This window comes from Squalius cephalus, assembly GCF_949319135.1.
Source record: "Squalius cephalus genome assembly, chromosome: 11".
NCBI classification, from domain to species: Eukaryota; Metazoa; Chordata; class Actinopteri; order Cypriniformes; family Leuciscidae; genus Squalius; species Squalius cephalus.
The window spans coordinates 31,392,433-31,418,969 of record NC_137132.1 but is presented as its reverse complement, the minus strand read 5'-3'; the positions used below and the strand labels follow the sequence as shown (position 1 = coordinate 31,418,969).

At 46.0% G+C, this 26,537-nt stretch overlaps 1 protein-coding gene across 1 annotated transcript; it reads left to right on the top strand.

Annotated features, from left to right (window-relative positions):
* Nucleotides 1–20,345: 20,345 nt before the first annotated feature.
* On the top strand, nt 20,346–21,293 carry LOC307167235 (olfactory receptor 6N1-like; the record flags this gene model as incomplete). Its single annotated transcript, XM_079886224.1, has 1 exon — nt 20,346–21,293. One exon carries the CDS (start codon nt 20,346–20,348, stop codon nt 21,291–21,293), a length of 948 nt encoding a protein of 315 aa, XP_079742350.1.
* Nucleotides 21,294–26,537: the final 5,244 nt, after the last annotated feature.

The following is a 26,537-nucleotide window of genomic DNA, read 5'->3' as shown; positions in this document are numbered from 1 at the left end:
AGAGATCTGGTATGCCCTTATCCAACAATGCAGAACAAGGTTCAGAGTGATGAAAATAACAACATGCAGTGGTCCATGCAGTGGTGCTGACTCCTGCTCCACCCCACACCCGTGGTGTTGAAGACCAAAAAAGACCCCACATGGTCTTGGCAACATGTCTTGGCACATGGTCTTGTAGTCTGCTTATGTACATATTCTTATTTCTAATTTTAATATTCATTTTAGAGTTTTAATGACAAAACTGAATACCTTTGTGAATAGAATCCATGAGATTATCAAAAATTTTGCATCTAGACAATTTTAGTATATGAAAAAATGTTTGAGACTGACCTGTTAAAGGAATAGTTCACCCAAAAATTCTTTACTCATACTCATACTCACCCTCATGTTATTCTAAACCTATATAAGATCCATTCTTCTGTTTAACACACAATAAGATATTTTAAAGAATGTTGGTAACCAGACAGTTGGCGGCACCCATTGATCCATTGTTCCCTTTCGTCAGCAGGGAACTCCGACGCCTCGTCGGGGGAGTTCCCCTGACGAATTGGGATCACGCTAGGGAGACCAATTGCCTTCGAGTGAATTAAAGCCCGGAAGCAAACATTGCATCATCGCTTTTTGCTTCGGAGCCGACCGGTTGTGTCCTCTCTGAGTGGATGAGCTTAAGATTGTATCTTTCTTACGCTCTACGAGTCTGCTGTTTCAGGAGGGGATCTCTCTGTGTTGGTGAGACGGCGCTTCAGCAACCACGCGATTTCCTGTCTGCCGGCTGCGTCTACACTGTTAATTCAAAAGCTGTTTTCACAGCTGGTAAACGGTTGAGTGCGCACAGCGGGCTTGCAGTTTCCCCGCTGTGTTGCCGCGTTGGATCCCTGTGTGCTTCAGCACAATAAAGAGAGTACTTTCTTCCTGAAAGAGCAACACGAGTGAAGATCGCGTCCTTTTCAGGATGACGTTTCACTCGTGTGTTTCTGGATGCGATCGTTTCCTGTCCTCATTGACGGCCACGACTGCTGTTTCACATGCCTAATCAGTGTGTTGAAGCTGCGTTTGTGGGTGGTTCATGTTCTCTCATGAGTGCATGACCACGTCGGCACGTTGTTCATCTCCCCTTTTTAAAGGATCGAGCCGTTCAGCGTGCCGTGTGCCGTCGAGCGCCGGCTGACAGCGCGGGTTGTCACGGCAACTCAGCGCGCGTCATTCGGCGCTCTAGATGCGCGGCCGAGACTCGTGTGCCTCTACGAGGTTGAGTCCCATTTGCTTGTTCCCCAATTTAGTTCCTTTTCTAAAAAGAGGACTACTTTGGTTAATGGGCATTTGGTGGTCTGAGGGTTACAGTGCGGAATGTCTCGCCAGGTGAAAGACCCTCACGAGCTTCCTACTCCTCTAGCGCATCGCAAACATGCTGAGACTGTGTTCGTGGGTGGTTTATGCTTTCTTATGAGAGCATGACCACGTCGGCACGTTGTTCGCCTTGCCTGCAGGCTTGAGCGCTCAGCGTGCCGTGTGTCATCGAGGCGATGGCCACGTTCACTGTCTTGCATGCCTGGTTGACGGCCACGATCACTGTTTCACATGCCTAATCAGTGTGTTGGGACTGTGTTCGTGGGTGGTTCATGTTCTCTCATGAGTGCATGTCCACGTCGGCACGTTGTTCGTCTCGTCTTTCTCGTAAAGACTTCAGCCGCTCAGCGTGCCGTGTGCCGTCGAGGCTTTCGGATGGGGTTCTGGTCCTTCTCATGACGGACCGAGCATTTCATTCGGGGCTCCAGGGAGGACAGATGTCGATTGCTACATCGGAGAGAGGGCTGTTATACTCTGAAAATGATGCTGAGTTCCTACTATAATGGTGTGTCCTCATGCTGAAGGTTCAGACTTGACAGCCACACTTTCCTGGGCTATTCTAAAGTGCCTGGATGTGTGTGAAAAATTTTGGCAGTACGGAAGCTTTTTGGTGCCAATATGGCAAGCCAAACATGCCTAAATCTGCAGAAGTTTTTCCTCTCTCACTACCCCTGCACTTTCACTGCACGTGGGTAGTTCTGTGATTAGTCACAACGCTGGCCCTCGGTCAGACGATGTCCACATTAGTGGTCCAGGAGCGCCTCAAAACCAGCCCGCTCAGAGTTTGTTTCCCCCTAGCAAATAGGTAGGGGAATAACTCTGAGAGAAGCGACCAGAGTATGTGACGTTCTGCTCTTCGGGAGTGCGTGTCATCACCACTCCTTCCCCCGGGGGAGGGCCGGGTGGAGAATTTTGTTTCTGTTCCGCCGCTGGTCATCCAGTCAGCGGTACCCAAAGTTTGAGCAGTCCACTTCCTCTAAGTCGCTCACGGGCCCCAGCGCTCAGATGGCAGTGAGGGCTTCGGCCTCGTCACTCTCGTCTCTCGCTGGGTGAGGCGGAAACCAGGACTCGATGCCCCCGGGCCTCGCTCCTCGTTTCCCCTCACGGTCGAGACTGGCAGTAAAATAAGACCAGTCTCCTCCGTCTGAGAGGGTCAGAATGGCAGTGCGCGCCGCCCCCGAGCTGCGCCGCTCTCGTTCCCCTCTCCCCAGCTCTCAGATAGCAGTGGCGCCACCCCGGTCACGTCACTCCTGTCTGCCGCTGGGCGGGAAGGTACGGAGACCAGCAGCCGCCCTTGGGCCTCGCTCCTCATCTCCTCCCCTTCTCTCGCCAGGCGACAGCCCGCAGCAGAACACTCTAGGGTCTTCTCTGCCGTCTGTCCCCCGGTGGAAGCAGGTAGGTGTTGTCCAAGCACACACCCAGGCCCCGCTCTCGGCCGCTACAATGCCACCGGAGCCGTGTCCCTGCCTTCCGCCTCGCTGCCCCTCCGCGGGTACGCCGGCGGTGCGGGTGGGCTCGTTGCGGCAGTTTTTCGGAGCCTGGCTAGCGCTCCCGAGGTCGTCGCACTGGCTCATCCACACCATCCGGCTCGGCTATGCAATTCAGTTTGCACACCGGCCTCCCAAGTTCAAGGGCATCCACTTCACCCATGTGCGTCCAGTGGATGCTCCTATCTTGCGGAAAGAGATCGACGCCCTGCTGGCGAAGGACGTGATCGAGCCGGTCCCTCCAGCCGATATGAGGTCAGGGTTTTACAGCCCTTACTTCATTGTACCCAAGAAAGGCGGTGGGTTACGGCCAGTCCTGGATCTGCGAGTATTGAATCGGGCCCTGCACAAGCTCCCGTTCAAAATGCGCACCCAGAAATGCATTTTTGAACGCATTCGTCCCCGGGATTGGTTTGCAGCGATCGCCCTGAAGGTTCATGTCTCGATTCTTCCCCGACACAGACCATTTCTTCGGTTTGCTTTCGAGGGTCGAGCATATCAGTACAAGGTCCTACCCTTCGGGCTGGCCCTGTCGCCCCGTGTCTTCACGAAAGTCGCGGAGGCGGGCATTGTTCCCATGAGAGAACAAGGCGTTCGCATTCTCAACTATCTCGACGACTGGCTCATTCTGGCACACTCGCGAGATGTGTTGTGCGATCACAGGGACATGGTGCTCCGGCACCTCAGTCAGTTAGGGCTTCAGGTCAACTGGGACAAGAGCAAACTCTGCCCCGTGCAGAAGATCTCTTATCTCGGTATGGAACTGGACTCGGTCGCCCAGACTGCGCGCCTCACGAAGGAACGCGTCCAGTCAGTGCTCAACTGCCTCAAGTCTTTTCGAGGCAAGTCAGCGGTCCCACTGAAACAGTTTCAGAGGCTCCTGGGGCATATGGCAGCCGCAGTAACGCCGCTCGGTCTGTTGCATATGAGACCGCTCCAGCACTGGCTTCAGGATCGAGTCCCGAGGTGGGCGTGGCAGAGCGGCACGTTCCGGGTCAAAGTCACCCCGCACTGTCGCCAAACCTTCACCCCTTGGTCGGATCCTGTGTTCCTACGGGCCAGAGTGCCCCTAGTCCAGGTTTCCAGGCATGCTGTGGTATTCACAGATGCTTCTGCCAAGGGCTGGGGGGCCACGTACAAAGGGCATGCAGTCTCGGGTCTGTGGACGGGGCCCCAGCTGCATTGGCACATCAACTGCTTAGAGTTGCAAGCAGTACGATTAGCCTTGTGTCGCCTCAAGGGCTTTCTCAAACACAAGCACGTACTGGTCCGTACGGACAGCACTGCGACCGTTGCGTACATCAACCGACAAGGTGGTCTACGCTCCCGTCGTATGTCGCGACTCGCCTCCCACCTCCTCTTATGGAGTCAGAAGCATCTGAGGTCGCTTCGTGCCGTTCATGTCCCCGGGGAACTCAATCATGTGGCAGACGAGCTTTCACGTCAGCCTCCCCTTCCGGGAGAATGGCGACTCCATCCCCAGGCGGTCCAGCTGATTTGGCGAATCTTCGGAGCCGCACAGGTAGACCTGTTTGCCTCTCCGGACACGACCCATTGCCAGTGGTATTACTCCCTGACCGAAGGAACTCTCGGCACGGATGCCCTGGCACACAGCTGGCCCCGGGACCTATGCAAATATGCGTTTCCCCCAGTGAGCCTTCTTGCACAGACCCTGTGCAAGGTCAGGGAGGACGAGGAGCAGGTCCTTTTGGTGGCCCCGTATTGGCCAACCCGGACTTGGTTCCCAGAACTCATGCTCCTCGCGACAGCCCCTCCTTGGCCGATTCCTCTGAGGAGGGACCTACTTTCTCAGAGAAGGGGCACCCTAGTGCACCCGCGTCCAGACCTTTGGAAACTCCATGTCTGGTCCCTGGACGGGACGCGGAGGTTCTAGATGGCCTGCCACAGGCAGTGGTAGATACCATCTCTTCAGCTAGAGCCCCCTCTACGAGGCGCCTCTACGCTCTGAAGTGGAACCTGTTCGTCGGCTGGTGTTCTTCCCACGGGGAGAACCCACGAACTTGCCGGTCAGAGTCGTGCTCTCCTTCCTACAAGAGGGGTTGGAGCGAAGGCTGTCTCCCTCCACTCTCAAAGTGTATGTTGCTGCAATAGCCGCACATCACGAGGTAGTTGACGGTAAGTCCGTGGGGAAGCACGACCTGGTCATCAGATTCCTCAAGGGTGCTAGGAGGCTAAATCCGATTTGCACCCTGTACCCTCTTGGGACTTAACTTTAGTGCTTAGAGCGCTCCAAAGTCCTCCTTTTGAGCCTTTGACGACAGTTGAGCTTAATATCCTGTCCATTAAGACAGCGCTCCTGTTAGCATTGGCTTCCTTCAAGAGGGTAGGGGATCTGCAGGCTTTTTCGCTCGACGAATCGTGCCTAGAGTTCGGGCCTGGCCTTTCTCATGTTATATTGAGACCCCGGCTCGGATATGTGCCCAAGGTTCCTACCACTCCCTTCGCGGACCAGGTAGTGAACCTGCAAGCGCTGCCCCAGGAGGAGGCAGACCCAGCCCTAGCTTTCTCTGTCCTGTCCGGGCCCTCCGGGTTTATATAGACAGAACGCAAAGCTTCAGGACCTCAGATCAGCTCTTTGTTTGTTACGGAGGCCAGCAGAAGGGGAAGGCTGTCTCCAAGCAGAGGTTAGCTCACTGGCTAGTGGATGCTATCACCAGGGCTTATGAGTCCCAGGGTGAGCCCTGCCCACCCAGGTTGCGGGCTCACTCCACTAGGAGTGTTGCCGCTTCCTGGGCTCTGGCATAAGGCGCCTCGCTAACAGACATTTTTAGAGCTGCGGGCTGGGCGACACCAAACACGTTCGCTAGGTTTTATAGCCTACGTGTGGAACCTTTTTCCTCCCGAGTACTTGCTATGGCCAGTAATTAGAGGGAATAGGTGTGTCGGCTTGCGACGCCATTCCGTGAACGGATACGTGCGTCTTCTTGCTCCGTTGGTTACCCAACAAACGGCTAACCTCGTGAGTTCCTCCATCACCCCCTCCGGTGCCAGGCGTTGCGGACCGCCCGGCACCAGGTCTGCTACCTTCAGTAAGGAGTTGCTAGTAGACTGGGTGCTTTTTCCAGTGGTCCCTGCGGCGACCCGTGATTGCCACGTGCAGTTCAGCCGTGTCTTCCCCTTGACAGACTCATTCTGTCATTCCTGTTGAGTATGCTCCTCACTCCTCCGGACTGGGACTACCTTCATGGACTGCCATATGTTTCACTACCCTACGTGGTTAGTACATGTGTGTATTTGAGGGCCTTCCTCTAGGCTGCCTCAGCTTCCGCAGCGTTCCCCCCCATTATTATTTTCCTTGGGGACGGGCACGCTTTCCCAGTGTTATCCAATATCCACTGATTGGGTCTTGCGGAACAGCAGTGTGATTCCCTAGCTAGCTCCCGCAAAATTTCTGGAAACTGCTGCAGGGCTGTAGCTTAGCTGGGCGCTGGAAGGGGCCAGCACCATGGCGTTTTGGTAGGGATCCCAATTCGTCAGGGGAACTCCCCCGACGAGGCGTCGGAGTTCCCTGCTGACGAAAGGGAACGTCTCGGTTACGTATGGTAACCCTCGTTCCCTGAGTCCAGGGAATGGAGACGCCTCGTCCCGTCGCCATGTTGCTGTACCTTCGCGGAGGGCTGGACACTGTTCGGCTCCTCAGCGAAAAGCGATGATGCAATGTTTGCTTCCGGGCTTTATACCCGCGCTGGTAGGCGGGCTGCGGAATGCAAATGTTGCATGCCAATGTTCATTGGCTCGTTTTAATTCACTCGAAGGCAATTGGTCTCCCTAGCGTGATCCCAATTCGTCAGGGGAACTCCCCCGACGAGGCGTCTCCGTTCCCTGGACTCAGGGAACGAGGGTTACCATACGTAACCGAGACGTTACACTGTGGCCCAGTAAGAGAATGAGATTTTCTACTGATATGTTATATGTCCATGCCTGTTATGTACCAATAATAATAATAATAATAAATCCATAAATTGTGATCTAATAGTTTTAATATTTCTGCAAAATATAACAAAATGTTTGTACTAAAAAAAAAAAAGTAAAAAAAAAAAGACAAAGAACCCTTATTAAACTCACCAAGTTGTATTTTTGCAGTATCTCTGAAGACGTTTATTTGCTTGCTCAGGTGTCTTTGATTAGAGATGTAACAAAACTATTTTGCAGTGGGCAGTGACCCTCCAGGGTCGGATTTGAGGAACCTTGGCCTTGATGCTCTGGCTCCCTGGTACAACAGGGCATTGCACAGTGGGTGGTGATGGGGCAGACTGTCAAATGCAGAGGTTTAATCAAATGCTTTAATCAAACAAACCTGAACCAGCTAATCAAGCTCTGAAGGGTCCCTTAAAAATGTGTGCAGAAGCAGGTTGGATATAAACTTTGCAGGTCAGTGGGTCTCCAGGAGGTCCTGGTTGGTAGCACCAAAAGGAGGCACAGGCCCCTTCTACCAGGCGCCTTTATGCTCATAAAGTGCAAGAGTGGCGGCTGTGCACTAAAAATGTATGTGGCCGCTATAATGGTTTATGATAGTCAATACGATAATCGCCCGGTTGGAAGGAATGACCTGGTGATTACATTCCTGAAAGGTATGAGGTGGCTGAATCCTCCTTGCTCTTCCACGTACTGACTTGGTAGTTCTGAGAGCCCTGACAGGCTGATTGCATGCACATAAATAGCAGGTTAATAAAGGCGTAAGTGAAAAAAATCTTAGGAGGTTAATCATTCATTTAAACTTTTACAATAAGCCATTATTCTGTAATAATCTTCCATTTTATGCAAGCTTCCCCTGTATATCCCTTTAGACAACATCATTTCAAAGATGAAGAACAAACATATATTTAAATAAAAATGTTACAAAGCAGACTATGAGTCTCGCAAGACAATATCATTTTATTTGGAGTGTGGAATAGAAGTAATAAAAACTCAAAATGACATGAGAGCATGTGAAGCTTCACTCAGATTTCAATAATGTTCAAAAATATTAGATTGCAAAATATGATTGGCAAAAGATAATACAATATACTGTACAATACACAGGATACACCAACAGCTGCATTTATATTTACATGATTCAAAATAAACTTTTGATTTTAACTTTTTAAGTCACCTTGGTTTGTACATTCTTCAAATATAAATTAATTTTCTATGAAGAATGATGCAATCTTCTTTATTTACAACATCAGTCATAAGCCTCGCTGGGACTGGCCTTTTGACCAAAGGGACTTAATTAAAGTGTTGCAATGTCTAATTAAACCTGAAGGTCAATTTATCTTGGCCCTCTGGAATATGTGGTGTAGAAGATGTTTTCCTGTGATGGCCAAGGGACAATATTGAGAGTGGAAAAAGTAATAACCTGTGCATGTTTTTCTTTGTTACATCATTTGCTGATAAACTACGACCTATTAATGTTGTGTGCTCTTTAGCCTGAATAAATAAATTGGACCTTTAATTTAAACTTTAATCTTAATCTTAATTGATCTAACATCTAATATCACATGTTAAATTGCTAAATAAAATTTACAGGATTTTTTTTTTGTAAAAACACTTTTTCTCCAAAACATGTGCCACAGTTATTAGAACCCTTGGGAATTCCAATGAATAACAATGTACCTGAATGAAATATTTTTATATTGTATGATTTCACCTGTGTGATTATGAATGAATGAATGAACAAGGTATTTAAATTAAGTATTTATATAGCACATTTCCTTTGTACTATTGTACACCTAAAGTGCTTTACAATCATGTTAGGGGTTTCTCCTTAACCACCACTAGTGTGTATGGGTATGTCATGCATATGCAACAACAGCCATAGTACAACCCGCCAGTGTGCTCACCACACACCAGCTATAGGTGGAGAGGAAAGAGAGTGATAGAGCCAATTCAGTTGATGGGGATTATAAAAAGGCCACGATTGATGAGGGCCTGTGAAAGAAATATGGCCAGGACATCGGGGTTACACTTCTAATCTTTACGAGAAGTGCCATGGGATTATTAATGATCACAGAGAGTCAGGAGTTCAGTTTAACGCCTCATCCGAAGGACGGTGCTTGTTACAGTATAGTGTCCCTGTCACTTTACTGTGGCATATTAGGACCCACTCAGACCACAGGGTGAGCACCCCCTGCTGGTCTTAATAGGAGCTTTCCAAAAGGGTAGTTCTAGGAACTTAGTTCTAGGAACTAGCCACCAGGGTGTTTCCCAGATAACTAATGGTTCCCTTAAGAACATTTTCCTGGTTGCATTCACACCGCCAGTAGAACTCTGAAGTGATGTAAGCCATGCTTGTTATTGTGACTCTTATTTTGACGGCACGGCGGAGCTTTATTTTGACGGTGCTGAGAACGCCAGAGCCTGATCACACAGTGCTCTCCTTCTCCGTGTTCATTAGTTTACGATCTGTCTAACAGTCCAGTCTAATATGTTTTTAGACAGATATGTTATACATAGAAAGTAGACAGTATATGAAAGGGTATTAGTGTATACCATGTGGTTGATGTCCAGTGTTGCTAGCTGAGCAAAAATGCATAATCATATTTGGCTTGGGCCCCTCAAAGTTGTGTTGGATTTTCTCCTCAGCATAAAGGTTTAGAGGCCCATCTATCACTGTTTTCTATGTTCGTAGAGTTAGTTTTTGGAGTAAATAATATATAAAGGCTATAATCTGTGTGTTAACACAGCTTTTTAAAAAATGGTTCCTATGCTGCGAAAGCCCCTAGTTCTTCCAACACCTCTACCAACAGCAACCTCGTTTCCCCAGGAAGGTCTCCAATTAAGGTACTGACCAGGCTCAACCCTGATTAGCTTCAGTTCGGCAACCAGTCTTGGGCTACAGCGTGATATGGCTATGGCCCCATTATGTAAGTGGTAAGTCATAAATTCCTGTCCCATTGGGGTAGATATGTGGTGATACACAGGCCAATTTCTTATAGTCATCCATCACTATTGCAAAGCTCAAACAATACATCATTGATGTACACAAATTCAGAAGATGGATTTTTGTTTTTGTGTATTTTTTTTTCTTTCTTTCCTTCCTCTGTATAGCATTTAGTTCTCTGCCTTGTGCCCGCAGCATCCCCTGTACAAATCCGGCTCATGGGAGTCTTTTCATGTAGGTGAAGATGACGTTGATGTCCTTTTTGCCAACTCAATATTTTAGCTTCACTCAATATCCTCTGCTGCTCACATCTGCATTGATGGGTTGGCCCCGGTGTCCTCTGTTGCTCATGTGGCGCGCTGGAGCGCGGCAAAAGGAGAATAATTTAAGGGGTTTTTCTTATAATACTTTTTGCAACAAACCAGCAATATTGTTGGTATTAACCCAAATTAAATAAAAGTAGCCGACTACGCCACCTAGGTTGTTTTAATGGAACCCAGGACCCAAGTTCACCCAAGTCAATTACTCCTGAGGGCTGGACTGTATTGACACTCAACCAGTAGATTAAATTACAAAAATATTTTATTAGCATAAAATCAGAATGATCTCAATGTAAATATAAAAACCATCAAAAAGGAATGCAGTCTTTAGCACAGTCTGGTATGATGTCCTTAATCAACGAATAAATGTCCTGGGTTGGTCCCACCGCACGTAGGTCTCCACCGCTCCAGACTGTAGTGTACTGGAAAGAAATAAGAAACAACTACCAGTATCTCCAGTCCAAGCAAATAAAAACTAACTACCACTCTCACTTGTGCACGCAAATACCCACACCATGCAATACACACTGCAACCCAAATAAAATCACTCCACCGCAAAGGGAAAACAAGAGCTACGGATAGCAAGGTATACTGGCAATTAGTTCTTAAGGCCATTGCACACCGAGTCCGAAATTCGCATCCGAATTTTTCGGACGTTAAAAAATAATTACGACCTCACGTTATGTCAATCACGCTTGCACACTGCCTCCGAAACTTTCGTCCGTAATAAAAAATATTCGGATTGGGTTCGATTTTCTGCGTTTTTGGCATCCACAGGCAGCGTTTTGAGAGGATTTTTGACTATTCAGAGCCACCGTACAAGCGAACGACAACATCCAGAATGGCGTCTGACAAGTTGATACACTTGGTCTCGCAGCACAAAGCACTGTATGATAAACAAAATGCGGATTACAAAGACACCGAATATAAAGATAGATTGTGGCAGGTGATTGCTGAACAGCTTGGGAAACAGGATGGTAGGCATTAATTTCAAAACAAAGTGTGTACGAAAGTGTATAGTATTGTGTTCAAGTTAGCTATACTCTTTTGCTAATGTCATTCATTCGTAGTGAATAATGAACCAGGGTTTATTCATTCAGTTGCTAGCATACTTGGACTTTAATAGAATACATGCAAAGCTCTGGTCACCTAAATTACTGCAATAATATAACAATATATATATATTATGTTACAATACATGATATTAGTATATGATATTACATATTATGAATAAATAACTGCAATACATATAATATACAGTAATAACAATAATGTACCTTTTTTACATGATGTTAGTTGAAGCAGTGAAGAAAATGTGGCAAAACCTGCGGGACACATATGTCTGCTATAAAAAAGAAGGACAGGGCAGAAGTGGACAGGGAGCCAGCAAGAAAAAGAAGTGGGTCCATATGGACTCAATGTCCTTCTTACAACATTCATTGGCAAGGAGAAGGTAATGTTACCCTATCTATAAATGCAGCATAGAAAGCTTGCAGAGTGCAGTTCATTTCATAACTCAGATAGCCTACTTTCAACAGGTCAGATGGTAATATCCAGATGGACGATGATGATGAGGAGGATGAGAATGGAATAGGGGAAGATGATCAAATGCAGACAGAGAAGGAGAGATACAGCGTAGTGATGGAGACAGAGAGAGAGGGCAGCACAATTTCTTCAGGTAGCTACGGTGCAAAAAGCAAGAAGATGCAGGCAGAGAGTGAGGACAACTTAGAGAGGTACTGTCAATGGAGAGAAGCAAGGGATGAAAGGAGAGAGAAGGAGAGAGAGGCAGAGCGACAGCAGCGTCAGGTCTGGCAGGACCTGCAAAATGATGAGGTGTCCACCTTTCTCTCCAGCTTGGCCCCCAGCATGAGGAGACTCACCCCAGAGAAATTATCACATCTAAAAATTAAAATGCAGGAATTGGTTCACAATGTTTCATTTGGAGGGGTTTACTATCAGCAGTTTTCCCAGGATCCAAACTACCGTTCTCTGTAAATTAACTAGTTTTTGTACATGCTTAAATATTTTTTCACAACCATTAAGTGTTAAAGTAATTATTAAAATTAAAGTAATTATTATTACTGATGCATTATTCTAGTTTAACTGGGGCTTAAGAGGTTCATCTAAAATTTCAGTTTAAATTATTTATTTTTTTGATATGCAGAAACACATTTTAAATGTTTACTTGATTTTGATTCTGTTATTCTGGGCAGCAAGTTCTTTTAAAAGCAGAATAAACAAGAAATGATTCATTCAACTGTCTTAAGTTGTTTTTCTATATATATTTACATGTTTATTATATAAATATTGTATAACAATACTACAATACAAAAATGAATACAACAAAAACTACAATACAAAAATTAATACATATTGTACATATTGTATGAACAAAATCTAAATGTATAAACTATATACAGTATCATGTTTTACAGAGTATAATGTATATTTAACAATTTGTGGATCAGTGTTGCATTGAATGTAATAATAGTAAAAATAATAGTTTAAGTACTAATGTTAACTGATTGTATATATTTGGTTGTGTTTACAAACTACACTGCATACACAATGCACGACTGAGGTCTATACGTTGTGATTGGTTGTGTGTGTCTACAATCTGAGTCCACGACGCACACGGTCATACTGCCATGGTACCTCGCCAGCAGGTGAGACAAAATATTTTGTGTATGCGTCTCTAATGTGGAGAGCCTCTTCAGATGCGCGGTTGCCCCTTGGCCTCTGAAGCTCCTGTAGACAGGCGTTGCCACCGCCAGCATCGTCAACATCAAAGCTTTCACCCAGGCTGGCTTGTCCCACAACTTCATGGCGCAGGTAGTTGCATAAGATACAGGTTGCCTTGATGATGCTGTCTGACAGGTCAGGGTTCACCTCCATTGGCCTCTTGTAAACTCTGAATCTTTGAGTCAAAATGCCGAATGCATTTTCTGAGATGCGCCGGGCTCTTGACAGGCGGAGGTTGAAGATGCGCTTGTCTTCTTCAAGGCGCTTTCCGCCGTAGGGTCGGAGCAAATAAGGCTTCATGGGAAAGGCCTCGTCTGCCACGATAACATGGTTGACCTTCCCCAATTCAGGCGCAGATGGGAGCTCCAATGGGGGTGGAACATTAAGGGTCCCACGCTGGAGGGCCCGTCCCAGTGCAGAATCTGCAAAAATGCCTCCATCGCTGTTCCCACCATAGCTTCCCACATCGATGGCCAGGAAACGGTAATCAGCATCTACTAATGCGAGGAGGACAATGGAAAAAGTGCCTTTATAATTAAAAAAAAGGGAACCTGTGTTTGCAGGGGCCTCAATCTTGACATGCTTCCCATCGAGAGCGCCAATGCAATTAGGGAAGTTCCACTTCTCCTTGAACCTCATCGCCGTGTGTTTCCAGATGTCCTCTGTTGGAGTTGGCATGTAGGTGTCCTTGAGCTGCAGCCAAATTTGGTCACAGGTCTCCCTCACAATCTTCCCTACAGTGCTTATGCCCAACCTAAAACTGCTGGCGATGGTGGTGAATGAGTCCCCAGTGCTCAGATACCTAAAATTATACATATATTATTATAGAACATGAAATGATGTGGTTTTGTATGCTGTTTTCAATAATGTGTGTGTGTGTGTGTGTGTGTGTGTGTGTGTGTGTGTGTGAGGCCAGGGGGAGACAAGCCAAGGCTCTGGGAAGAACAGCTCGTTCCGCACATGCGCAGTCCTTTCACTTTCGGTTTTCAATTCGATCAAGTGTTTACATGTTCTCTCGATCGTATTAGAAAAGGATTATAAACCACTCCTTTCAATTTGATCGAAATTTCGGATCGATTAAGGTGTGATTGAGCAGCCAATTCGAATACTAATGTATTATTTGGTTAAAAAAATAAAGCCTGTAGGCTACAGCTGTTCTGTCTACCCAGTGCTTCCGCCGGCCGGCCGGCGGGCCGTGTGTGTGTGTGTGTGTGTGTGTGTGTGTGTGTGTGTGTGTGTGTGTGTCCATACCTTAGACATACTGCCAGTCTCTGTTCAGGATGGATTGGTTCACGATAATTGGTGGTCTTCTTTTTAATGTGTGGCTCCAGTATTGCTAGTAAATCGTCAAACTGTTCCACTGACATTCTTAAGTAAATTTTAAATCGCTCGGGATAATTTCGTAACTCCTTAATTAGGAGGTGAAACTCTCCTTCTTCTCGCCGCAAAGTCAGAATTGGATGGACCCAATATTTCCTCTTTCTTTTATTTTTAAGAAGAGACAGGGCAACAAAATTATCCTCACTGCTTGACGTATCCATTTTGTATTGTTTGCGGTTTTTTCCGCAAATGTGTAAAAAATACGCATCTGACTCAGTGTGCAAGGTTTCTGTGCGTGACGAATTTCTAGGCTGACGAACAAGAAAAAACGCATTCAGTGTGCAATGGCCTTTAGTCTCTATTATGAATTAGATGCAAAATGGTCACAACAATATCCATCAGACGATCTTCAACTGGGGTTGTACTCACAATATGACCGGGTAGTAATTCCCACTACCCAGTCTAGTCGATTTCCAGCGTTGTGCAAACCTCCGTCGCCGTCTCACCAACCGCTGTCTCACTCGTCTCAGAACAGCACTCGTTGATTCGCTCGTCTCCAAACAGCAACCGCTGATACACTCGTCTCCACAGCTGTGCAACGTGATTACTCTGCTTAGCCGCCGTCGTGCTCACCACCCGCTGTTGCCTCGTCTCCGAACGATCGCTGACTCACTAGTCTCCAAACAGCTGTGCCGTGATTGCTCTGCGTCGCCGTCGTCACAATACTCCGACTCATTCGTTCCCGCACAGCCGTAAAATGTTCGGTTATCACTGCTCAGTGTTCCTTCACAGACGCCAGCACCTGTTTACAACACTCAACCGGATGTCGACTTGCACGTAAATGACGCAGTCCAAACGACACACACCTTCTCAGTCTCTCAAGCACGCGGTCTTAAAGGGCAACAGTCTCCACCTTTTTCCTAACCAGCCTATGACACTAGGTCACTGATTAGTCTATTAACAGAGGTGTTAGGAAAATGAGCAATACAAAAATCACTTGATCAATGAGTCAATCATATACATTAAAATGTGTATCAAAAATGCACTCAATTCACTCCCATTACATCCCCCCACACTAAAATGTAAGCAGTCCCTGCGATTACTTAAATTAATTTATACCGCACAGGACGTTGCCCTAAATTTGGACGTACAGAACGTCTAACTTGGTTCTTCATTCACATGATCAGGCTCTGAGGCAACCCAGATGCTATAAGGCATGGGATCCAACTGTAGCCTAGACTCTTCAGGCACTATAGGTTGCGGATTTCTTACTTCAGGAGCAGAACACAGCTTAAGGGCATTGCGATGTAAACTTCTCTCTTTTCCCCATTGTTCTGGTCTCACCCGATACACCAGTCCAGTATTTCCCAAAGTCTCTAGTACAACATAAGGCGTAGGGTCCCACCAACTGCACAACTTCCCACGCCCCTGCCTATTTCGGTCCCGAAGCCAAACACGCTGACCCGCCAACAATGTGCCACGTGGGCCGCCCCTCAGTCTACTCGTCGCCAAGGGTGTCATCCCCTGAAAAACAAAAAAAACTCTGGCACAGCCTGCTCTACTGTATCCGCCACAGGAGGATGACACCGCTCGTCTCAGCTGCTATTTAAGTGGTCGGTGAAACAATCACCCCTGAGATGGGTGACCCGGAGATGGGTGGAGCTGCTCTCTCCCGGTGGAGGGCCAGGAAACAAATCTTTTGAGTCAAAATTCTGTTCCACCACTGGAGTTACAGTGGTACCCAAATTCTCAAAAAAAAAGAGCAGTTCCTCTATCCCTGGGTCTGAAGAGGGCTTAGAGAGTAGTGGGAGGAGAGAATCCTCACCACTCTCATCCGCCTCTTCTATCGCCAGTGGGCAGCAGCGTGCATTTCAAGAACGCATCCAAGCCGCCTCCTGCCCCATAGAACCAGGTAAGTGTTGCACAGCACACTCAGACACCACTACGGGCCGCCTCCCAGAGAGAGCCTCCCTAGATGCGTACCTAAGTTCCACCTCGCTGCCCCACTGCGGGTACGACTGCGATTTGGTCCCGCTTGTACGGTCTCTGCGAGCCTGGTAAACGCTCCCCAGTCTGTCTCGCTGGCTCATTCGGACCATCAGGCTCGGCTATGTGATTCAGTTTGCCCTGCGACCCCCCCCCCCCAGGTTTCGGGCCATCCACTCCACTACAGTGAGAGCAGCTGATGCCCATGTCTTGAAGGGGGTGATCGCAGTCCTACTCGCGAAGGATGCGATAGAGTTGAGGGTGGAGCATATCAGTATGAGGTCCTGCCCTTCGGGCTGCCCCTGTTTCCCTGTGTCTTCACGAAAGTCATGAGAGAACAGAGCGTTCGCATCTTCAACTATCTCGACGACTGACTCGTACTAGTACACTCTCGAGATCAGTTATGCGAACACAGGGACCTCTTGCTTAGGCACCTTAGCCAGTTGGGTCTTCAGGTCAACTGGGAAAAGAGCAGTTTTCTCAGTTTCTCAGGCAGTTTACTCTCCCCTGTGCAGAGGATCTCTTTTCTCTGTATGGAGTTGGATTCGGTCGCACAGACAGCGCTTCTCACAGAGGAAAATGCTCAGTTGGTGCTGAACTTCTTGAACACATTCAAAGGCAAGACGGCGGTCCCACTGAAATATTTACAGAGGCTCCGGGGGCATATGGCAGCAGCAGCAGCAGCGGTAACTCCGCTCAGGCTGCTCCATATGAGACAGCTTCAGCACTGGCTTCACAGCCGAGTCCCGAGATGGGTGTGGCATCATGGCACTCACCGGGTGACAATCACACCGGCATGCCACCAGACCTTCAGCCCGTGGTCAGCCCCTCGTTCCTGCGGGCAGGAGTGCCCATGGAACAGGTGTCCAGACATACTGTGGTGTTCACAGATGTGGTGTGCCACGTACATCGGGCATGCAGTGTCAGGGGTGTGGACGGGCCCCCAACTGCATTGGCACATCAACTGTCTGAGCCGCTTAAAAAGGCCGCTACAGGGCAGGGACGTGCTTGGCGTACGGACAACACTGCGACCGTTGCGTACATCAGTCGACAATGTGGTCTACGCTCACATCGCATGTCGCAACTAGCCCGCCATCTCCTCTTCTGGAGTCAAAATCATCTGAGTTCGCTTCAAGCCATGTATGTCCCCAGTGTGCTCAACCGTGTGGCCAACGAGCTGTCACAAGCTGTGCTCCCGGGATAATGGCGACTCCACCCCCAGGCGGTTCAGCTGATCTTGAGAGAGTTCAGGGAAGCTCAGGTAGACCTGTTTGCCTCCTCAGAGAACTCCCACTGCCAGCTGTTTTACTCCCTGACCGAGGGAACACTCGGCACTGATGCACTGGCACACAGCTGGCCACGGGGCCTCCGCAAATATGCGTTTCCCCCAGTGAGCCTACTTGCGCAGACACTGTGCAAAGTCAGGGAGGACGAGGAGCAGGTCCTTCTGGTGGCTCCCTATTGGCCCACCCGGACCTGGTTCCCAGAACTCAAGCTCCTTGTGACAGTCCCTCCCTGGCCCATTCCGCTGAGGAAGGACCTTCTGACTCAGAGACGGGCCACCCTATGACACCCGCGTCCGGACCTCTGGAAACTCCATGTCTGGTCCCTGGACGAGACGCAGAGATTCTAGGTGACTTACCCCCGGAGGTACTTAACACCATCACTTCTGCACGGGCGCCGTCGACGAGATGTGCGTACGCCTTGAAGTGGAACCTGTTCGCCGAGTGGTGTTCTTTTCGCCGAGAGGACCCCCGAAGATGTTTGATAGGGTCCGTGCTTAGCAAAGGTTGGAGCGAAGGCTGTCTCCCTTCACCCTCAAAGTACATGCTGCCACTATTTCCGCATATCACGACCAGATAGATGGCAAATCAGTAGGAAAGCACAACCTGGTCATCAGGTTCCTTAGTGGGGCGAGACAGTTAAACCCTCCTCGACCCCCCTCCATACACTTTTGAGACCTTCTCTGGTGCTTCAAGCTCTTCAGGATGCTCCCCTTGAGCCTTTACAGTCAGCAGACATAAAGCTTCTCTCTTTGAAGACTTTGCTGCTGATTGCACTGGCCTCTATCAAGAGGGTAGGGGACCTGCAAGCATTTTCGGTTGACGAATTGTGCCTAGAGTACGACCATGTTGTACTGAGACCCGGGCCTGGCTGTGTGCCCAAGGTTCCTACCACTCTCTTCAGAGACCAGGTAGTGAATCTGCAAGCGCTGCCCCTGGAGAAGGCAGACCCAGCCTTGGCTTTGCTCTGTCCCGTTCGCACCCTGCATCTGTATGTGGACAGAACTCAAAGCCTCAGGACCTCAGATCAGCTCTTTGTCTGTAACGGAGGCCAGCAGAAGGGAAAGGCTGTCTCCAAGCAGAGAATGGCCCACTGGATAGTTGATGCCATCGCCTTAGCTTACCAAGCACAAGGCGTGCCCTGCCCGCTCAGGTTGCATGCTCACTCCACTAGAGGCATTGCATCCTCCTGGGCGATGGCACGTGGCTCCTTGCCAACAGATATCTGTAGACCTGCGGGGTGGGTGACACCTAACACGTTCGCTAGATTTTATAGCCTACGTGTAGAGCTGGTCTCCTCCCGTGTTCTCACCCTAAACATGTAGAAGCACTGAGAGGCTCAGCTCTGTCGGCTTGCTGCACCCCACTGTGCTCCTTATTTCTCCAGAGTGAAAAACCTGTGAGTCCTCCAACACCCTCGGCCCGGACATGGTGGAGCGTCCGGTGCCAGGCCTTTACCATTGAATCCTTGAGAACCGGGTTAAGGCTGGATTCCATATGTGTGACCCTACGGGGATCCCATATGTGTATTCTAGGCTGCTCCTAATCGAAGCCCTTGTCTTTCCCTTGGGCTAAGTCACCCAGTATTCATATGCAGTAAAACCTTTGGGCTAGTCCATATGTATTTTCCACATAAATCCTCCGAAGAATGTGCTTCCGCAGCATTCCCCTTTTCCATAGAAAGGGCACGCTTTCCCAGTGTTATCCAAAAATCTCACTGTGTGGGTTATCACGGAAAAACAGTGACAGGCATACTCTGTGTAAGTAGAGGCTTGCACAGGGCGCTGGATGGGGTGCAGCAGCTGTGGTGCTTTGGTAGGGATTCCTATTGCCGGTCACAACGTATGCCGAGAGTGACCGACTGATAGGAAACGTCTCGGTTACGTATGGTAACCCTCATTCTCTGAAGGAGGGAACGGAGATGTAAGTCCCATCGTTACATCTGCAGAGACCCGCCGGGGCAGCCAGCTCATCGGCTTGGCTCCTCGGCAAAAAACTGCTCATTATATACCCGCGCTGCGGGGCTGAACAGCTGATGCAAATGATTGCACGCCAATTGTGCCAATGTGCATTGGCTCGTTTAGTTTCAATCGAAGTAGATTGGGTTCTCTAGCGAAATTCCTATCCGTCGGTCACGACGTACCCTCCTTCAGGGAACGAGGGTTACCATACTTAACTGAGACGTTTTAACAATAAATTTACAGAGACATGTTGCAGACAAAATAAATAAATAAATAAATACAATGTGAAATATATAATGAGGTTATTACAATTGGTATACTCGTACATACAGTACACACATTAAGTACCTCACTTGCTCATTTGCATATTACTTCAATGACATGTGTAGTATAGACATAGCCTGGTTGACACCAGACCCTTCTCAGTCGTAACTGAGAGTGGGTCTGGGGAAGCTTCATTCACATCCCATTTCCAAAAGGGGCGTCACCAACGGACGTTGCTCAAATGCCTCTAGGCACAATTGGATAGACCTAAAACCAATCAGAGCGATCGTCGTCGTGTAAAGCCCGCCTCAATGTTTGTGATTGGTGCCAAGATTTGGAAAGATTGGAAATGGGCTTGAATGGGCTCTTGGCCAGACTGACTTGCAGAGCAAATCTAAATATATATATATATATATATATATATATATATATATATATATATATATAAAAAACCTTCTCACGAGAGCTTTTTAAAAGTATTGCAAGTGTTCACAAACAAGACAATTAGCATGAGAATAGTCTCCATATATATATCACCAGATCAACCTTTCACAACACTGTCAAACTAACAAAAAGAGATTGTGGTAAGATTTTAATTATTTCATTGCTTGCGTCTGAAATAGGACTGAATAGCTGACAATCTGAATGATTATATTTAAAATGATCTAACTTTTAATTTCAAATGTACTTATTTGTATTATGATGTGCATAATGATATCACTATCATAATAATTTGCATATCATTCCAGATGCAGCCACCACTAGAGAATGAATCCTTTGACTTAGTGTTTACACTCTCTGGACTAAATGAAACGATGGGGAAAAGATTTGTTTTTTTTTCATTGACTGCAATGTATTATCCGTTAATTGTGTTGTGTAATGTTACCATCATTTACACTGTAATCTCACATAAGAAGTTTCATGAGCCAATGTATGTCTTTATTTGTAATTTGTGTGTAAATGGACTTTTTGGCTCTGGTGGATTCTACCCTAAATTCATGTATGATTTATTATCCCAGTATCATGTGATTTCTTTTGCTGGATGTTTGATTCAGATATTTGTCATTTATTCATCTGTTCTGTGTGACGTTTCAACATTAACAGTGATGGCATATGACAGGTATGTGGCAATATGTAGACCACTTGAGTATCATTCAGTAATGACCGATCAGAGGGTTCTTGAATGTATCCTTTTCTGCTGGCTTTCTCCATTTTTTTGCGTGTCTGTTTTAATTGTATTAACATCAAGACTAACATTATGTGGCTCTAGTATTGAAAAGCTATATTGTGAAAATTGGTCAGTTGTTAAACTTTCCTGTTTTTCTACAACAGTAAATAATGTGATTGGGTATGTAATCATTTGTATATATTTTGGACATGGAATATTGATATTTTTCTCATACATTTACTTGATTGAAAAATGCAGAAAGTCAATAGAGGGCAGGCACAAATTCATACAAACATGTGTACCACATCTTCTAGCATTGCTCAATGTGACTGTTGCTTTGCTGTTTGATGTGCTGTACAGTCGTTATGGTTCAAAGAGTTTGCCACAAGATTTGCGTAATTTCATGGCCCTGGAATTCTTACTCATACCACCCATTTTAAACCCCCTCATTTATGGACTAAATCTGACAAGACTACGGAAGGAAGTCGTGAGACTGCTTTTCAAAAAAGAAGTGGAAATATCTGATTGAATATTAGTCACATACGAAGATGGGTAACGCTTTACTTGAAGGTGTGCATAAGACTGACATGACACCTTTATAATCATGACATGGCACATGTCATGAATATGAAGGAGGTTTTATGCATGTTTATGACAACTGTCATTAAGTGTCATTCGCTCAATTATGACATTTTTAATGCAAAGATGACATTGTTTGAGATGTCTTTGTTATGACATCTTGACATAAACCAATACATAATAACCTGTCATAAAATTGTCATAAACATATAAACATAAACATAGCAGATTAATTATCAAACTTAAGAAACTACTTAGCTTTATGGGTTAACATTACATTAAACTGTCATGTGATTGGTTTTGACATTGGCTGTCATGAGGCCATTATAACTGTGTCATGAATATATTTCTGACCACTTTTTTTCCCCGTATTCCAGTATTAGTTATAAAATAATTTGACAGAGTATTAACACTTAATGACAATTTTAATGACAAATTCAGTTTGTACCACAGGGAAAGAAAAAAAAAAAAAGTGTTAAGAAATATAATGTAATGTTAACCCATAAAGCGAAGTAGTTTCTTAAGTTTGATGATTAATCTGCTATGTCATGTTGATGACATAGTTATGATGTATTGGTTTATGTCAAGTTGTCATAACAAAGACATCTCAATGTCATCTTTGCATTAAAAATTAAATAATTGAGCGAATGACACTTAATGAGAATTGTCATTAACATGCATAAAACCTCTTTCATATTCATGACATATGTCATGTCATGATTATGAAGGTGTCATGTCAGTCTAATGCACACCCCTTCAAGTAAAGTGTTACCCAAATATTTTATTATCCTAGACATTCTAACACTATGGAAATTGTTTTATTGAAATGGGCAACATAACAATTGTGATAGGTTTTTCTTTCCAGCCATATTACACTATATATATTTTGTATGAAAACATTTAATGATGCAGGCTTACGCTTGAATGTGAATTTCAAATGTTCATGATGTTTATGTTCCTTTGATGTAATTTAACTGTCATACACTGATTGTGCTTGTGACACTGATTGTCCATTCATGCACTGATTGTGTTGTAGAGTCCCATATTCATTAAAGACAAACACACATTTCTTAAGAGGAGTTAAAAATGGACACGGGAACATGCACTCCATATTCACTGAGTGGTTAGGTTGAGGATAGATAGCATTGAGGTCACAAGCCTCTTCCAACCACCTGCTGTTGGCATTGTCCTTCTCGGTCTGGCAAAATTTATGCAGTGCACAGCAGGTAGCAATCACAGTTGGTGTGAAGGTGTAGTGAAAATCACTTCATTTTAGGAGCACTCTCCACCTTGACTTCAAAATCCTGAACATGTTCTCAACTCCCACTCGTAGTGAACTCAGGTGGGCATTAAAAGATTCTTGTTCAGGGGTTTTATTTTATTTTATTTCAAATGTGCAGAATTTATGTATCCTTTCAAGAGCCAGTCAAGGAGGGGGTATGCAGGGTCCCCAACTATTAAAAGCCTAGTGTGTTGTGCCTCGATGTTCTTCTCACAATAAAAATAAGAATTAATTACATAGTATTATTTAATTAATATTCCCTTTAAAAAGTAAAGCTGTCACAAGCCTCACCTTTGGTAGCAGGTGGGATCTTTGGAAGAGGTCAGACTGGCGTAGAACATTGGCATCATGAGCACTGCCTGGCATTTTACAGCTGATGCTCCAAAAACTATACAGAAGTGTATATATATATATATATATATACATATATATATATATATATATATATATATATATATATATATATATATATATATGGAGCTCTTGTCCAAAATGCTAGAAATCCATTTCAATAGTTTTCAGGATTTTTTTTTTTTTTTTACCTAGACCCACACATATTGTGAATATTCAATTTATCCTGTTAAAATGTTTTTTTTTTTTTTTTTTTTTTTTTTTTTTCTCAGTCTGAACATGTTGAACAATGATTATTAAATCAAACAACAATATTGTTGATGATAAATTCAAAGTTTTTTTTTTTTTTTTTCAAAACACTATAAATCCATCCATTTTTTCCAAAAAAAATTATGGTTTGTCTTTTTAAAAAACAAAACAAAACAAGAGAACACGCAACATATAATCAGGGACTCATACTATAAATGAATATCATTTTTAGTAAAGTATCAAACCTGTAACAAGTAGGACCAATTTGTCCACTACATATGCATGAAAAAACAAATTATTAAAAATATTCAATAATGATAACGAAATGCAATAGGCAAGTCAGTCAGTAATAAATAGGGGACACCGGGGACGGTTGTAACACTTTTTTCTTCAGCACCTAAAACAACCTTTTTTTTTTTTTTTTTCTGAAACTTTTAGGCAAAGTACCCATATTTGTCTACTACAAATGGCAAAAATTTTAATTTCTTCAAATATATCACAGACTTTGTGAGATGATCATGAATACTATTGGCCCACCCAGACCTGGTTCCCAGAACTCAAGCTCCTTGTGACAGTCCCTCCCTGGCCCATTCCGCTGAGGAAGGACCTTCTGACTCAGAGACGGGCCACCCTATGACACCCGCGTCCGGACCTCTGGAAACTCCATGTCTGGTCCCTGGACGAGACGCAGAGGTTCTAGGTGACTTACCCCCAGAGGTACTTAACACCATCACTTCTGCACGGGCGCCGTCGACGAGATGTGCGTACGCCTTGAAGTGGAACCTGTTCGCCGAGTGGTGTTCTTTTCGCCGAGAGGACCCCCGAAGATGTTTGATAGGGTCCGTGCTTAGCAAAGGTTGGAGCGAAGGCTGTCTCCCTTCATCCTCAAAGTACATGCTGCCACTATTTCCGCATATCACGACCAGATAGATGGCAAATCAGTAGGAAAGCACAACCTGGTCATCAGGTTCCTTAGTGGGGCGAGACAGTTAAACCCTCCTCGACCCCCCTCCATACACTTTTGAGACCTTCTCTGGTGCTTCAAGCTCTTCAGGATGCTCCCCTTGAGCCTTTACAGTCAGCAGACATAAAGCTTCTCTCTTTGAAGACTTTGCTGCTGATTGCACTGGCCTCTATCAAGAGGGTAGGGGACCTGCAAGCATTTTCGGTTGACGAATTGTGCTTAGAGTACGACCATGTTGTACTGAGACCCGGGCCTGGCTGTGTGCCCAAGGTTCCTACCACTCTCTTCAGAGACCAGGTAGTGAATCTGCAAGCGCTGCCCCTGGAGGAGGCAGACCCAGCCCTGGCTTTGCTCTGTCCCGTTCGCACCCTGCATCTGTATGTGGACAGAACTCAAAGCCTCAGGACCTCAGATCAGCTCTTTGTCTGTAACGGAGGCCAGCAGAAGGGAAAGGCTGTCTCCAAGCAGAGAATGGCCCACTGGATAGTTGATGCCATCGCCTTAGCTTACCAAGCACAAGGCGTGCCCTGCCCACTCAGGTTGCATGCTCACTCCACTAGAGGCGTTGCATCCTCCTGGGCGATGGCACGTGGCTCCTTGCCAACAGATATCTGTAGAGCTGCGGGGTGGGTGACACCTAACACGTTCGCTAGATTTTATAGCCTACGTGTAGAGCTGGTCTCCTCCCGTGTTCTCACCCTAAACATGTAGAAGCACTGAGAGGCTCAGCTCTGTCGGCTTGCTGCACCCCACTGTGCTCCTTATTTCTCCAGAGTGAAAAACCTGTGAGTCCTCCAACACCCTCGGCCCGGACATGGTGGAGCGTCCGGTGCCAGGCCTTTACCATTGAATCCTTGAGAACCGGGTTAAGGCTGGATTCCATATGTGTGACCCTACGGGGATCCCATATGTGTATTCTAGGCTGCTCCTAATCGAAGCCCTTGTCTTTCCCTTGGGCTAAGTCACCCAGTATTCATATGCAGTAAAACCTTTGGGCTAGTCCATATGTATTTTCCACATAAATCCTCCGAAGAATGTGCTTCCGCAGCATTCCCCTTTTCCATAGAAAGGGCACGCTTTCCCAGTGTTATCCAAAAATCTCACTGTGTGGGTTATCACGGAAAAACAGTGACAGGCATACTCTGTGTAAGTAGAGGCTTGCACAGGGCGCTGGATGGGGTGCAGCAGCTGTGGTGCTTTGGTAGGGATTCCTATTGCCGGTCACGACGTATGCCGAGAGTGACCGACTGATAGGAAACGTCTCGGTTACGTATGGTAACCCTCATTCTCTGAAGGAGGGAACGGAGATGTAAGTCCCATCGTTACATCTGCAGAGACCCGCCGGGGCAGCCAGCTCATCGGCTCGGCTCCTCGGCAAAAAACTGCTCATTATATACCCGCGCTGCGGGGCTGAACAGCTGATGCAAATGATTGCACGCCAATTGTGCCAATGTGCATTGGCTCGTTTAGTTTCAATCGAAGTAGATTGGGTTCTCTAGCGAAATTCCTATCCGTCGGTCACGACGTACCCTCCTTCAGGGAACGAGGGTTACCATACTTAACTGAGACGTTTTAACAATAAATTTACAGAGACATGTTGCAGACAAAATAAATAAATAAATAAATACAATGTGAAATATATAATGAGGTTATTACAATTGGTATACTCGTACATACAGTACACACATTAAGTACCTCACTTGCTCATTTGCATATTACTTTAATGACATGTGTAGTATAGACATAGCCTGGTTGACACCAGACCCTTCTCAGTCGTAACTGAGAGTGGGTCTGGGGAAGCTTCATTCACATCCCATTTCCAAAAGGGGCGTCACCAACGGACGTTGCTCAAATGCCTCTAGGCACAATTGGATAGACCTAAAACCAATCAGAGCGATCGTCGTCGTGTAAAGCCCGCCTCAACGTTTGTGATTGGTGCCAAGATTTGGAAAGATTGGAAATGGGCTTGAATGGGCTCTTGGCCAGACTGACTTGCAGAGCAAATCTAAATATATATATATATATATATATATATATATATTAAAAAAAAAACTTCTCACGAGAGCTTATTAAAAGTATTGCAAGTGTTCACAAACAAGACAATTAGCATGAGAATAGTCTCCATATATATATCACCAGATCAACCTTTCACAACACTGTCAAACTAACAAAAAGAGATTGTGGTAAGATTTTAATTATTTCATTGCTTGCGTCTGAAATAGGACTGAATAGCTGACAATCTGAATGATTATATTTAAAATGATCTAACTTTTAATTTCAAATGTACTTATTTGTATTATGATGTGCATAATGATATCACTATCATAATAATTTGCATATCATTCCAG